Source organism: Gobio gobio (genome assembly GCF_949357685.1).
Source record: "Gobio gobio genome assembly, chromosome: 9".
In the NCBI taxonomy this organism is placed as follows: Eukaryota; Metazoa; Chordata; class Actinopteri; order Cypriniformes; family Gobionidae; genus Gobio; species Gobio gobio.
Genome location: NC_137115.1, coordinates 18,518,140 through 18,533,161, shown reverse-complemented (window position 1 = coordinate 18,533,161; position 15,022 = coordinate 18,518,140). Strand labels below are relative to the sequence as shown.

General features: G+C 35.4%; 1 protein-coding gene across 1 annotated transcript; it reads right to left on the bottom strand.

The window, feature by feature from the left end:
- Positions 1-3,157: 3,157 nt before the first annotated feature.
- Positions 3,158-14,823, bottom strand: cenpn (centromere protein N; the record flags this gene model as incomplete). The annotated part of the gene is made up of 9 exons (XM_079826101.1): positions 3,158-3,513; positions 3,780-3,903; positions 5,541-5,650; positions 6,947-7,001; positions 9,191-9,292; positions 9,480-9,653; positions 9,749-9,822; positions 10,799-10,858; positions 14,817-14,823. The coding sequence occupies 9 exons, from the start codon at positions 14,821-14,823 to the stop codon at positions 3,392-3,394; spliced, it is 828 nt and encodes a 275-aa protein (XP_079682227.1). The 3' UTR covers positions 3,158-3,391.
- Positions 14,824-15,022: the final 199 nt, after the last annotated feature.

The following is a 15,022-nucleotide window of genomic DNA, read 5'->3' as shown; positions in this document are numbered from 1 at the left end:
TGTTCCTCTGTTCTCAAAAAAAAAAAAAAAGAATAATAATAATAATATATATATATATATATATATATATATATATATATATATACATATATATATATATATATATAAAAAAAAAAAATAAAAAAAAAATATATATATATATATATATTTTTTTGAGAACAGAGGAAGTATATGTAGAGTGAAAATATTATTGAAGTGATAGGTCACCCAACATTTTTAAATCTGTCATCATTTACTCACACTCAAGTTGTTCCAAACCTATGAATTTCTTTCTTCTGCTGAAAACAAAGGAAGATATTTGGAAGAATGTGTGTAACCAAGCAGAGCTCAGCAGCCATTGACCATAGTGCTGAGAGCTTCGTTACAAACATTCTTCCATTCTTGTTTTTTTATTTATAATTTTGCATACATACATTAAATTAACTACATACATTTTGGCACAGGTGTGTATTTTTATTGGAATTTTACTATTTCACACCCATTTCCTTTATAAAAAAAAAAAAAAAAAAAAAAATTGCACTTGGTACACAAAATAGTTCCTCAGCACCGTTTGGATAAAAATTTCCCCATTGAAACCCATTAAAACTGGAATTTTTAATCCCCGGGACATTTAACTATCAAATGATGCAATCTTTGTTAATAGGCTTTCATTCTGTTGACAAGGCTTCAAAATTGAATAAAAAAAATAAAATAAATTTTACCAGATGGTGCCATTTTTTCAGGTTTGTCCTATAAAGGAAATACTCATTTTATTCCTATTTTCTGCTTCTCCATATTATAAAGCCAAATTAATAAATTATGCAGCTATATCTGTGTGGGTGTATTGGTATGGATATCAGAGTGTGGTGTGTATGTGTGTAATAAAACAATTGTGTGTGTGTGTGTGTGTGTGTGCTTGTAATATTTGATAGAGAAAAACTCAACTGCAAATCACAAATCCAACCACTGTGTGTATCAGTGGAGTTTTGCTGGCATCTAATGGGGAAAATTTGGCACTGCGCCCAAACAAAATCTTACTGAAAGCTCACATTTGGAACACAACTCGTTTAGATTTTCCAGCAGTTTTCCAACAAAACTCATGCCACATTCTTGAGCTTGTTGAGTTATGTGGGATAGTACATATTTTATTCCATTGATCTGGCAACAAGGAGATGCCAACCTAATTTACCCATTTTAATTGTATATATTCTATTGAACGATTCCTCAAATTACTTATCCCTTATATAATTAGCAATTCTTATGCAAATTCATTTTTTTTCGTCATCAGATGGCAGTGAAATTTGCCTCCAAAAAGAATGCAAAATATGTCAGCATTGTAAGTATGCTGTGCTTCCTGTCTGTCCTCTCGTCACTGTTTTCAATTTTATCTCATATTAACATTAGTCACAGACTATAAATGATTTTTCAACCATTATAGCAACTGTCTTTTTTTTTAGGCTGGTTATTCCAGACCCATTCCTCTGGAGGTCACTCTGCAAATGTTTGCAAATCAAGAGCCCATGGTTCCTGAGATTATCCTGCTTCTGGACTGGCAAGGACGAGGTGAACCACTATGGTCGTAGAGCGGCCCCTGTCAGTCCTTGCATGAGTTTTTAAACAGCTACACAGGCACCAAAGATGAGGTTTTGGCATGGGTTATCATGCGGAAGGCAACATTTGCAGCCCAAACAGGAGTGTTCCTTTGTGACATTAAGTATTCACTTCCAGAACTAAATAAATAATAATAATACATACAAATACAAAATTATTCAGACACTTTGACCTGACCTGGGCTGAATCCGAAATTGCCCCCTATACCATTAAATAGGCCACTATTTGATGGGAAAGCCATTTATAGTGGTTTCGGAGTGGTTTAATTGCCTGACCGGACAAATAACCCGATTAAAACTTCAGTGACAAAAGTGACTGCCTACTGGCGGTTTAGTTTCTTGTTTAACCCTCTGGTGCTCTTCGGTCATTTCTGACCGTAAAATTTTTTGTTTTGAAATTTAAAAAAATCACTGCTTCATCGGAATGATTTGAAACTTGGTGACTTTTCTAGCATTAGATATGTAAACAAACCAAAAAAGTGGGGTCATGATTCGAGCATGCTAATTGGTCGTAAAAAAAAATCATTCAAAAAAGCATTCATTGTCTTCGGTCATAAATGACCAACCATAGGAAATGAATGGGAAATCGGCAAAAACACAAAAATTCTCAGAATATTTGTGTGTACAATCTACAAATCGGCCACGATGCTGGAAAAAAGCACACCGCAGTTAAGGGGTGACACTCTAAAACATCAAGAGTGTGATATTGACACATCCACTCACACCTATGAAAAACTAAACCTATGAACCACATTTGGAATTTTTAAAAATCACAGCTTCATCAGAATATGACACTTGGTGACTTTTCTAGCATTAGGTATGTAAACACACAAACAAAAATTCAGGGCATGATTCGAGCATGCTTCGGTCAAACTCATGAACATGCTTGTTATGTGGCCAGAAAAAAAAAGGTTTATAGTTAAAGAAGTTTAAAATATTATTTTCATCACACACACCGATCGTGTTGCTTCAGAAGACATTGATTTCATTCACAGGTTGTATCGCTTACCATCATGATTGCTTTTTGTGGTTTCTGGAGCATCAACTTTTGGGTTACAATGTCCACTTGCAGTATTTGGACTGACAGAGATGGTCTATTTTTCAGAAAAAAATTCCCAATTTTCCTTTTGAGGTGGGGTATCTCTTTAATTTGTGCTGGTTCATAAAATACCAAAATTGTGTTGACAGGTTTGTAGTGTATTTTCAACACATTTTCTCTACTCTCTAATATGGAAGACAGCATGACTTAAGACGTAAGAAGATTTCAAAACCAAGTTACCGGTTTCATTTTATCAATGATGATTGTATTGTAAAGGTGTTGTTAACATGTATTTTGTAAGGATTTGAGATACAAAATAGGTTAACTTTATTTTCCAGTGTTTAATTACACTGTAACAAGGACACCTTAAAATAAAGTGTAACCCAAAATAGCAAGTGTGAATGAAATTTGAATTTCCATTTTCAACATTTATTATTGAATCCTGTCACACAATATTGAATGCCTGATTACATGTGCATGGAAGTTAAAAACTTTTTGCAATTGATAATTACTAAATTACTCTGGTATATTAAAAAGAACTGTTATTACAAAAAAAAAAACTTTATTTAAAAACCATGCTAAAATAACACACTAAAAATAATACATGCTGTATTACGAAGGTTAATTGTAAAAAACAAAACAAAAAACTCTCCCTGCTGGACCAGTGATCATCAGCTGTCTTTGCAGGATGCAGGTGGCACAGTATATTCTCATGTATGAGCATGCCAATTAAACTGACTTTCCTCTGCAACGTCACTTGTCATCAGGCTCTCTGTGCTGATGCTTGGCTGGAAACACCAGAGCCTTTGTCTGTGATGACAAAATAATTCCTTCCTCTCTGAGTAATGGCAGACAATAGCGGAGTGACAGGACCTTCAGCCATGCCTGCCAAAAGAAATATAAAATAAATATGGTATTTACTGCATTTAATGAGAAAACAAGGTTCTAAAGTTTGTTTGTGCATGTCTGAGAAACATGTCAGACAATGCTTGTAACTACTTTGGTGATGGAAAATGGAATGCACTTTGTGGTGAAGTTTTGAAGCCACTATCAAATGTGTTTTGTTTATATTCTGCCTGTCCTCTGTACTATACAAGAGAAGAGACCTGATTTTGGCTTCAGTCAAGGGAAAGGGTTTTGATGCCTCTCACCTGAAGAAACACAGTGGCGGAAGGACTCTAACAGACTGCTGCTTGAGAACCTGACCACCCCTCTGAAGAACTCCTCTTTGTCACTGAGGGTGTAGTTGTCATTTCCTCTGTACTTTGTCTCAAGCTGAGAAAAACAACAACAACAGAGGATTAATGTACTAAAGCCCATTTATAAACGTCAAAAAGCTTGTTTAGGTGTACAGGTGGTTAAAGCAGTAAGCAATTTCTGAAAAGCACCAAAATACACTTGTAGCCAATCAGCATTAAGGGGTGTATACTCTCATTAGGGGGAAGGTGCCTGTGTGTTGCATAGCATGTTTGTGAATTTAGGGGCAGAGCCTTTTGGTTAGGGGCTGGTTTCAGGGTTCGTACAGATACTGTAAAATGAAATTCCAGGACTTTCGAGGACTTCAAGCACTACTTTTTTTGGTTTTCAAGGACTACAATCGCAGATCGCACTTATCAAAACAATGTCTTTATTATCGTTCAAATTTTTAAAAAAGGTCTACAGATAAATAAAATATACGAATAAAACAAAAGCAAAGTACGCAATGACTGTGGCAACTTGAACAATTGAAAGGATATTATGACAAAGATATCGAGAATATTTACGTATTTAAACAGATTTTTTTTCTGTGAATATATGATGGACCTAAAGAATGAAAGCTGCATCATATACTTGGATATTTATGAGCAATATCACACTCATAGTCATGCAAAATGTCTTATCTGTGCGTTAATTTTGCATGAAAATACTGTTTAATCGAAAAAATTAAACACTAATATATAGTGTCTTTCAATAATTCAAGCACTTTTCAAGTACCTCTTCATAAATATAGCCGTTTTAAAGGTTTTTCCAGGACTTCAATTTCAAAAAGGAAAACATTTAAATACTTTAAGTACTTTAAGCAACTTGTCCGAACGCTGGTGTTTGTTTTGGTGATTTCAAATATCAACAGCGTTTCTCAGAAGTTGCTTATAGCACCTTTAATTCAAATTAAATGCATGTAATTATTAATAAAAATTAACATGTTAACATATGCAATACATTTTTTTCAGTTTAACTCAATAAAAAATATTTAACAATTACGCAACATCCATTTTTTCCCGTCATCCTTTACGTCCTTATGCTTTATGCGTTATGTTATATGATCTTGTTATCATCCATTCAAGCGCGATATAACGCAAAAAAAAAAAAATCTGTACTGGCACGCTGTGTGAATTTCCTGTCTGTGTGACAGACACACACATGACTCATGCGCACAGAATGCCGCTTCAGACTGCCCCGGCCGCATTGAGTTCTCTTTTTCATGTTAACGGACAAAAACAACAACAAAAGCCCCTGCAAAACTGACAAAAGTATGCCAAAATGCCCACTTTGTTGAGTATCCTAATAAGCACAGTCTTCAATGAGTTAAATAAAGTCTTAAATGAATGTAAAGAGTTGTGAGGACTTTGATTGTGTGTCAAATCTATGCCATGTGTGTCAGGTCTTAAAGTGACAACAGCCTAATAAACCTGATGCTGTGATGTCTGTCATTAATGTAAATCAAAGAACAAAAGACGCTGCTCTTGACTGAATCCATTTTGTAGATTTAATAAGGATTAATCTATATTTAATTTAAAATGTATGAAATGTCTTATGAATTTCTGTATATTTCCTACACTGTAATCAGTTGACAGCACTAATAATTATATAAGACAAACAATTGATATTCAATCTAAAGGTGGTTATGTAAGATCAGAGGTTTACACACTCACTCTATACACGGCTGTTTCTAGCTTTGGTGTAGGGCCATGTCCAAACGCCTCACAGGCCATCTGATGTCTTATCTCTTCGTGGTCCCTGTGTTCCTTTCCAATACAGGGGTCTGTAAAAAGACCAATGTTTGCAATTCAACATAAAGAACACTAATAAAGTCGTAGGTACAAAACAGACTGAATAAATACATATTTATCTACGCATTGATTGTATAGTCTCGGTGTTGTACATCTCACTTATGTAATTTTTATCCATTCTTAAATTCTGAAGCTCCATGAAGTTTAATATGGATCATCAAAAAAAATCATGATTTGGAAGAAGATTTAGATCTTTGACTGGATTATTCCTTTATAATGGTTATAAACTAGTGTACTTTTGGCATGTATGCCTTGATTAAATATCCTGTTAAGGTGAATCCTAAAGCTTTTATTATCCTAAAGCTCAAATTGCTGCATGTTTTCCCTAGCATTTTTGTTGATATCTTAACGGAATAGTTCACCCAAAAATGAAAATTCTGTCATTTATTACTCACCCTCCTGTCGTTCCAAATCCCTAAGACCTTCGTTCCTCTTTGGTACACAAATTAAGATATTTTTGATGAAATCCGAGAGCTCTCAGGCCCCTCCATAGGGAGCAATTTAATAAACACTTTCACAGTCCAGAAAGGAAGTAAAAATATTGTTAAAATAGTCCATGTGACTCCAGTGGTTCAACCTTAATTTTATGAAGCGACGAGAATACTTTTTGTGCACAAAACAAACAAAAATAATGACTTTATTCAACAATTTCACTCTAGCCTGTGTCAGTCTCCTACGCTCCTAGACCGAAATTGTTGAATAAAGTCGTTATTTTTATTTGTTTTGCGCACAAAGTATTCTCGTCGCTTAATTAAATTTAGGTTGAACCACTGGAGTCACATGGACTATTTTAACAAAGTTTTTACTACCTTTCTGGACCTTGAAAGTGTTAATTAAATTGCTGTCTATGGAGGAGTCAGTTCTCAGATTTAATCAAAAATATCTTAATTTGTGTTCCGAAGATGAACTTACGGTCTCATGGGTTTGGAATGACATGAGGGTGAGTAACTAATGACAGCATATTCATTTTTGGGAGAACTATCTCTTTAATTCTTTGTGGCTTCGTCCTGTAGATCTACTTAGTAGTTTTGGAAGATGTCCATTTTTGGGTCAGATAAAGCAAGTATGTCCCTATATACCCATTAATTTAGTAAAATATCTGTAATTCACAATTAAATGTGAAAGTTTTTAAAAGGCACTGGAATGTATTAAACCTTGGCAAAACATAACATAAGCAACACAACTGTATACATTACCAGAGACTGTATATATGTATCGTTCTGATTTTTGTGCATGTAAAAGACACTGATATAAAAACATGTACATACGTGATGGAAGAGTGTTTCTTTCTTGTAGGATCCTTGAGTGAGCATTTGGAAAAACCTATCAGTGTATAAAAAACAACAACAACAGTTTAGTTTTTATGCAAGAAAATGATCAGATAAACTATCACCCTCTGGATTCTGGATAATATGAGATTCACGATTTTTCGTTTCAATTAGAGATCACGATTCTCTTACTAACGATTATTTTGGTAATCGAGCAATCTGTCGATTATTTTGACGACTAATTGAGTAATCTGATAATTTTTTTGTGGTAATAAAAATAGACCTAAGGCAAAAAATTGCCTTTAAAATAGCTTAAAATACATATAATAACAATGAGGCAATAATAATTGGTTCAAATAAAGTATCCAAAGCAATGAATCGTATATGAAAACATGAAAACTTAGAGCAAGGGTTTAAACTTTTATTTTGAAATTGCAATGAACAGTTGGCATATTTAGAAACATATTGATGTATTCTCCAGCATAGGTTTCTAAATTATTTACCTTACAAATCTGATTAAATGGTGCACATTGCGTTCCCAGATGAATGTCATAAGCAACCCAAACTCACAGCAAATGCAGAGAGACGCACTCCACACATGTAACATGATAGCAGTGCAACACAAACCGCTATGAAACCCAAAGCTCGTCAACAGACTTTACCGAATACACGTTATTGGAAACCTGAAAAAAACCTATATTATAGACACTGATTTTGCATGGAGCAGCATTTACTGTGTGTGAACAGAGCCGCACATTACATGCATGCATTAATTAAAGTGCATATATAGGCTATTAAACCCGGAGTGCATGTTTCATTTAATCGCAGCCTTTGTGAATTCACAATAGCATTATGCTATGTTATGATTTTAAATGGTTTTAATACATCGTGCAGGCTTAGAAAGCGGTCTAACAAAGCGGTTCAAGGATTCTCGTTCACTTCCAGTATTTTTCAGGTTACTCGACACTAGGGGTGGACCAGAATATTTGAATATTCGTTCGGTGGGTTGGCATTCGATTTTCAATTTTGGGACTCGAATATTCGTTTTGTTGTTGTTGTTTTTTTTCACGCACACCTGGCATCCCCCTCGAAACGGTTCTCATTATATGTTTACACTATAAAATCTGGCAAAATACAATACTCTTTTTTTTTACAATTATCTTATAGCCTAGCCATTTTTAATAGGATGGACAGTTGAATAGGAACCCAACCTTGTTATACTTTTGCTTCTTCTTAACGTTCCCTGCATTATCCTCTGTCTAGAGCGCACAACTGCATGAGCTTATATGGAAGCGGCGCATGCCTGAGCTTGCATTTTGGGCTGCGTTCGTCTGACATTGCGGAAAATAGAATAAAATAATCAAAATCAGAAAATTTTCCCTCACCGTTATATTACAGTGCGTGCACACTGTCAATGAATGAGAGTGCGGCCATACCTATTTTAGTTTGGTTTTCGAATTAGCCCCAATTTGGGGGCAGGTTGCTTGAATGGTGGGTTTATTAGCCTTTTATTATTAAATGAAAAACACAACAACAAAACAATGACAAACTCACTTAAATAGGCACTTTTACATTTCCCATTGAGACCTAATCTTTCACAGTCATCTTGTCATTCAGCTTCTCACTCTCGTGATGAATGACTCCTGCTGCTGGTCTGTGCTGCGACTTCGGCAGACACATTCAGTTTTTATTTGTAGTGTCTGTTCTCTAACTGAAATAAATAATTTTATTACTATAAAAAAATCAAAACGATGGTGAGGGGCGGTGCCGCGGTGGGCAAGTGGTGTAACGCCTGTTAAACCGGTGTTATGCCTATTGCAGCAAGCCTATTACCCGTTATTATTATCAATCTAAATGAATCTACTGCAAACTATATGAGCGTTTTACTGGGACGTAACAGACCTGTGTGTTTTGTATCACTAGTGCAGTGTCCTTTCTCGGAACATATAAGCCCCTGCCCGTGTGAAGCGCGGCGCTTGTCAAGATTCCTGCCTTTATAAGAGAGAAGAATATGTTCAGCCCCCTCCCTCTGAATATTCAGTGTTGATTACTACCGAAGCTTCGAAGCTCAAAAAATTATATTCGGACCAGCCCTATTGCAATCAAGGATTTAAAATTGAGTACTTGAATTTATTTGAGGAATCGTGACAGCCCTAAAATCAATCGATCAGAAAGCCACATAAAAATGACTGATATGCTGGATTTGGCCCAGAAGCTGCCAATTGAAATGTTCTGATAGGTTACCTGCTGATAGCGTCTCAAAAGCAAGTCCCTCATTGCAGTGAGACTTTTGGTGCTCAGGTGGCCATCCTTTATAGAGCCATGTTTTGTGGCTGTTACTAATGCCTAGGAATGTGAATAAACAACATTGAGATTTTACTTTTTTGCATGGGAAAGTTATAATAATCAAATCTGTCAAGTATCAAGCTGCATCAGCATCTGGTTATACATTATTTAAATAAGTTATCCTAAAACAGAATCTCAAACCAAATAAGATGGCTAAGGAAGCAAAATGGAGATAGATAAAAGTCACCTGACATAGAAAGATCTTGTGTTTGGCCATGAGGTTGGATATGAACACATAGGAAGTGTGCAGGTGGTGCACAACATAAGTTGGCTTAAGGTGGTTGGGTTTGCTGAAGTTGTCTCCCCAGGCAATTCGAATCCATATTGCCTCATCCTCATGTTTCTTCATCTTAATGGAAATCTTGAAAAGCAAAATGAAAAGATTTGATGTTATTTTGAATTGTTAAACTGAAAAAGTTGGATTTGAAAGCTTAAATGCCAAATTAAGTTAATTACATGCCGAATGACCCCATGCAAGTGTGCTTTAAACTGCTCTTTAAACTCTGTCAACTCTACACAAACGGCATCATCTGTAGAGAAAAGGAAAAATAACAATTTCAGAAAATGATTATGTATCTAAACGAGTAACCAAAACAGCCATTTACTTAAAAGGTTAGTTCAACCAAAAATGAAATTTCTGTCATTAATTACTCATCCTCATGCTGTTCAAAACCCGTAAGACTTTCATTCATCTTGGGTACACAAATGAAGATATTTTTGATGAAATCGGAGAGCTCACTTACCCCTCCATAGACAACAACTTAATTACCACTTTCAAGGTCCAGAAAGGTAGTAAAGACATCGTTAAAATAGTCCATGTGACTCCAGTGGTTCAAGCTTAATGTTATGAAGCGACGAGAATACTTTTTTTGTGCAAAAAAAAACAAACAAAAATAACTACTTTATTCAACAATTCTTCTCGTCTGTGCCAATCTCCTACGCTGTTGACGTAGTGTAAACAGTGCAGCACTTCCTAGTTCTAAGGCAGAATGGCGGCTCACCATTGGCTAGTGCCTGCTTCAGCATCGGCCAATGGTAAGCCAGCTTTCCGACTTCGCGCTTCAAAAGCGCGGCACTGTTTACACTATGTTCACAGTGTAAGAGACTGGCACAGACAAGAAGAAATTGTTGAATAAAGTCGTTATTTTGGGTTTTCTTGTGCACAAAAAGTATTCTCATCGCTTCATAAAATTAAGGTTGAACCACTATAGTCACATGGACTATTTTAACGATCTCTTTACTACCATTCTGGACCTTGAAAGTGGTAATTAAATAGCTGTCTATGGAGGGAGGGGTAAGAGAGCTCTCGGATTTTATCAAAAATATCTTAATTTATGTTCCGAAGATGAACGAAGGTCTTACAGGTTTGGAATGACATGAGGGTGAGTAATTAATGACAGAATTATCATTTCTGGGTGAACTAGCCCTTTAACATGTACCAAACTGTGCTCATTGTGCATTCCTTCAAAATCAATTTAACAATATGCATACATAAATCCCCCTTACCTTCTGCCTCAGTAAGCTGATGTGCATGCCAGATGCCTTGATCAGGGTTTTCTATATGATCTAATGGGGGAAAAAAAGTCAAAAAAATTCAGGTATGGGGCCTGGCATTATTTACATTTCATGGGTTTCCTGAGATGCACTTATAATGTTAGCATGATTTTTACATCAAAATTTGTCATAATTTAGTAATCAAATGCCATTTTCTTCCCTGATTTTAGCCATCTGGTTTGAACTCTGTTTGAAGGGGCATGTCTGCTGTGAGAATTCAATGTAAATGCCCACTGCTGATTGCCTAAAATCTTGCATATGAAACAAGTGGAACTCTCACCTTTTTTTTTTTACTATTACAGTGTAATTTTACTATTACAGCTGTTGAGATTAACTAATCATGAAAAGTGTTGCATTACATTTAGATCTACTCTCATGGCATAAAAAGGTTGCAGCATTGTAGCTGATGTCTGTTGAGCGCATGAATGCAGTGAACTCGATTTCTGCTCTCTCATGAATAACTCATCATAACTAACAGTTCAAACATGATATAAAAAAAGAGTGTAGACAGCGTCATTGATTATAAAGGGGGTTTTGGCGAGAGTCCAGAACTCACTCACTGATAAACTCGTGCTGTGTGATTGACAGCTCTAGAGATTATAAAGAGATGGTTCTTTGATTACTTTCTGTATATAATTTAATCACAATTCATTTAAATAATTATTTTCATGCTACTATGAGAAACAATATGAAGTTGATCATTTAGTTACTGACTTGATTTACCGACGCATAAACAGCAATAAACGATTATAAAATAAAGTCTTACTGTTAGGCCTGTCACGATAACTACTTTTTGTTTCGCGATATATCGTCACAGAAATAATTGCGATAAACTATATTATTGTCATTAAGATATAATCATATACAGTGAGGAAAATAAGTATTTGAACACCCTGCTATTTTGCAAGTTCTCCCACGTAAAAATCATGGAGGGCTCTGAAATTGTCATCGTAGGTGCATGTAGGTGCACTGTGAGAGACATAATCAAAAAAAAAAATATCCAGAAATCACAATGTATGATTTTTTAACTATATATTTGTATGATACAGCTGCAAATAAGTATTTGAACACCTGAGAAAATCAATGTTAATATTTGGTACAGTAGCCTTTGTTTGCAATTACAGAGGTCAAAGTTTCCTGTAGTTTTTCACCAGGTTTGCACACACTGCAGGAGGGATTTTGGCCTGTCGCTGAGAAACACAGAGTTTGAGCTCCCTCCAAAGATTCTCTATTGGGTTTAGGTCTGGAGACTGGCTAGGCCACGCCAGAACCTTGATATGCTTCTTACAGAGCCACTCCTTGGTAGGCATGTGCCGGTATCAAATTTTCATGTTGCGATTAATTGCTGAAGCTTTTATCACGATATTGAAATAAGTTGCAAAAAAAGTGTTGTCATACTATAACAGGTTAAATCACTTTCTTATAACAAAAGAACCAAACATTTAAATACAATAAAGCAATACACAAAAATGTATAAAGTAAACAAATATTTAAAACAGATTAAAGTGCAAAAGAATTATAAAGAACAATAGGTATGCTGAAATGTACATTTAACTAAGATTAATACATGCTTTAGAAGTATTTTTCATTGTCAGTTTGTTAATGAAGGAACTAATGTTAAATACTGGAGCCTTGTAAAGAGTGTGATTGAACAACAGTCAGAACATATTCAAGGGCATGTAATTTAGTCCAGATTAAAATATAAAATGCAAGTTTGAAAATTAATAGCCTTAAGTCTTTAAGTATAATGTATTAGGTTATGTGATTACTGGGGAAACGGCTGCATTTCTGCTGTTCCGTCAGCGCCCTCTGCTGTCGAAGAATGAATGTGCACTTCAGCGTCTCCTCATTCCGCCATGTGCTCGGCTCTTACATCAGTGCGCGTTCCTCTTTGACGTGTTTTTCATTTTAAACGGTTGATGGGTAAAGTATTCTTAAAATTCATTCTAAAAATCTGAATAATTCGTAATAAATAATTATTCACGGTATTTTGAAGTGCCCACGATAACAATATTGTGCATGTTCATTATTGCGGTATATCGTATTACCGTTTGGTAATCGACTAACCTCCGCCCACAAGAATACGTGAAAAAGGGGGCGTGGTCTTGTTGCTCCCTCGTGGAGAAGAAGAGGAAGTGTTGCGTTCGGTTCGGTTGCGTTTGTTGCCATGTCGTTCAGACGCTGTTATTTTCATCCCGGAGTCAAATCACCTTTGTTTGGCCTTCAGGGGCTGTAGTTTGAGCGCGTTCATCTCCCCGTTATGGTAAGAGGCGGGACCTTTCCGGGCAACGTGTGTAAGCTGCTGTCGAATCACAACACTGGAACCGCTGGCACAATCAGAACTCGTTACGTATTTCTGAAGGAGGGACTTCATAGAACGAGGAAATTCTCAGGCCGTTTTGAGGACAGTGAAAACAGCAGTATACAGATAAGTAAATTGTGTGAAAAATACTGTGTTTTTTTACACATGAAACATGAACACATGTTATATTGCACACTGTAAACACAATCAAAGCTTCAAAAAACCACGAAAAACGGGACCTTTAAATTACATGCCGTAGATATTGTTTGAATATGTTCTGACTGTTGTTCAATCACACACTTCACAATATGGCTCCATTATTTAACATTAGTTCATTCATTAACAAACTGACAATAGAAGTATTTTTCAAAGCATGTATTAATCTTAGTTAAATGTACATTTCAGCATTTAATAACACATTATTAAAATCAAAAGTTGAAACTGTATTATTTAATGGACCTGAGCTTACACTAACAGTTGCTTTTTTAAACTAACATTATCAAAGAAGAATAACTTCTGTAAAAATTTAGCTATTCGCTCTTTGTTAATGTTAATGCATTAACTGGCGAGACATTATTGTAAAGTGTTACCTATTGTTCTTTATAATTCTTTAGCACTTTAATCTGTTTCAAATATTTGTTTACTTTATACATTTTTGTGTATTGCTTTATTGTATTTAAATGTTTGGTTCTTTTGTTATAAGAACGTTTTTAAACCTGTTATAGTATGACAACACTTATTTGCAACTTTTTTTTTTTTAAATATCGTGATAATACCGTATACCGTGATAAAAGCTTCAGCAATTAATCGCAACATGAAAATTTGATACCGGCACATGCCTAGTTAGTAGTTGGATTCTTACTGATTGTATGGGGTGGACAGGTGTCTTTATGCAGGTAACGACCTCAAACAGGTGCATCTAATTTAGGATAATAAATGGAGTGGAGGTGGACATTTTAAAAGGCAGACTAACAGGTCTTTGAGGGTCAGAATTCTAGCTGATAGACAGGTGTTCAAATACTTATTTGCAGCTGTATCATACAAATAAATAGTTTAAAAAATCATACATTGTGATTTCTGGAATTTTTTTTTAGATTATGTCTCTCAGTGGACATGCACCTACAATGACAATTTCAGACCCCTCCATTATTTCTAACTGGGAGAACTTGCAAAATAGCAGGGCTTGCAAACTTGCAAAATCCTCACTGTATATATAATAATGCAAGAAGACCGACACACTTTCAAATGACAACCTTTTAATTCTTTAGATCATGGAAATTAAGGGTTAAAAAATATATTATCCTAAATAAAAATAGTAAATAAACATTTTCCCTTGTGAAACGGCTTTAACACTCAATTCTGCGTTGACATTTATATGTGCACCGGAACAGGGGATTGCAGCTTTGAAAATCGAGTCCATTTGGGCTTATTTTCCAAACTGTCAGTAGTTGTCAGGAAAACACTATAACGCCTCAAATGGCCGAGAACCACTTTCGCCTCCATCACGGAAAACATACAAAATGACAACACAATCGAGTAAAATGTTGGTGACATTCATTATCATGTAAACATAATGGGTGATATATTACATCACAAAAAATTATTGAGGTCATGTACATATATTGTGCGATATATCGATATATTGATTATTGCGACAGGCCTACTAACTGTACATGATCATATCAGTGATTACAGATTAGGCATTAGAATTAACAAGGTTAATTATGTCGTGCCATTACTATCAAGTAGGGATGCTCCGATCAGGATTTTTGCAGCCGATACCGAGTACTGATTTCTTGTCATTTTTCAGAATGTCTGTAATGGATGAATGAGTGAGTCGTATTACTAGTTACCGTTTGCAGTTGCCAGTTTTT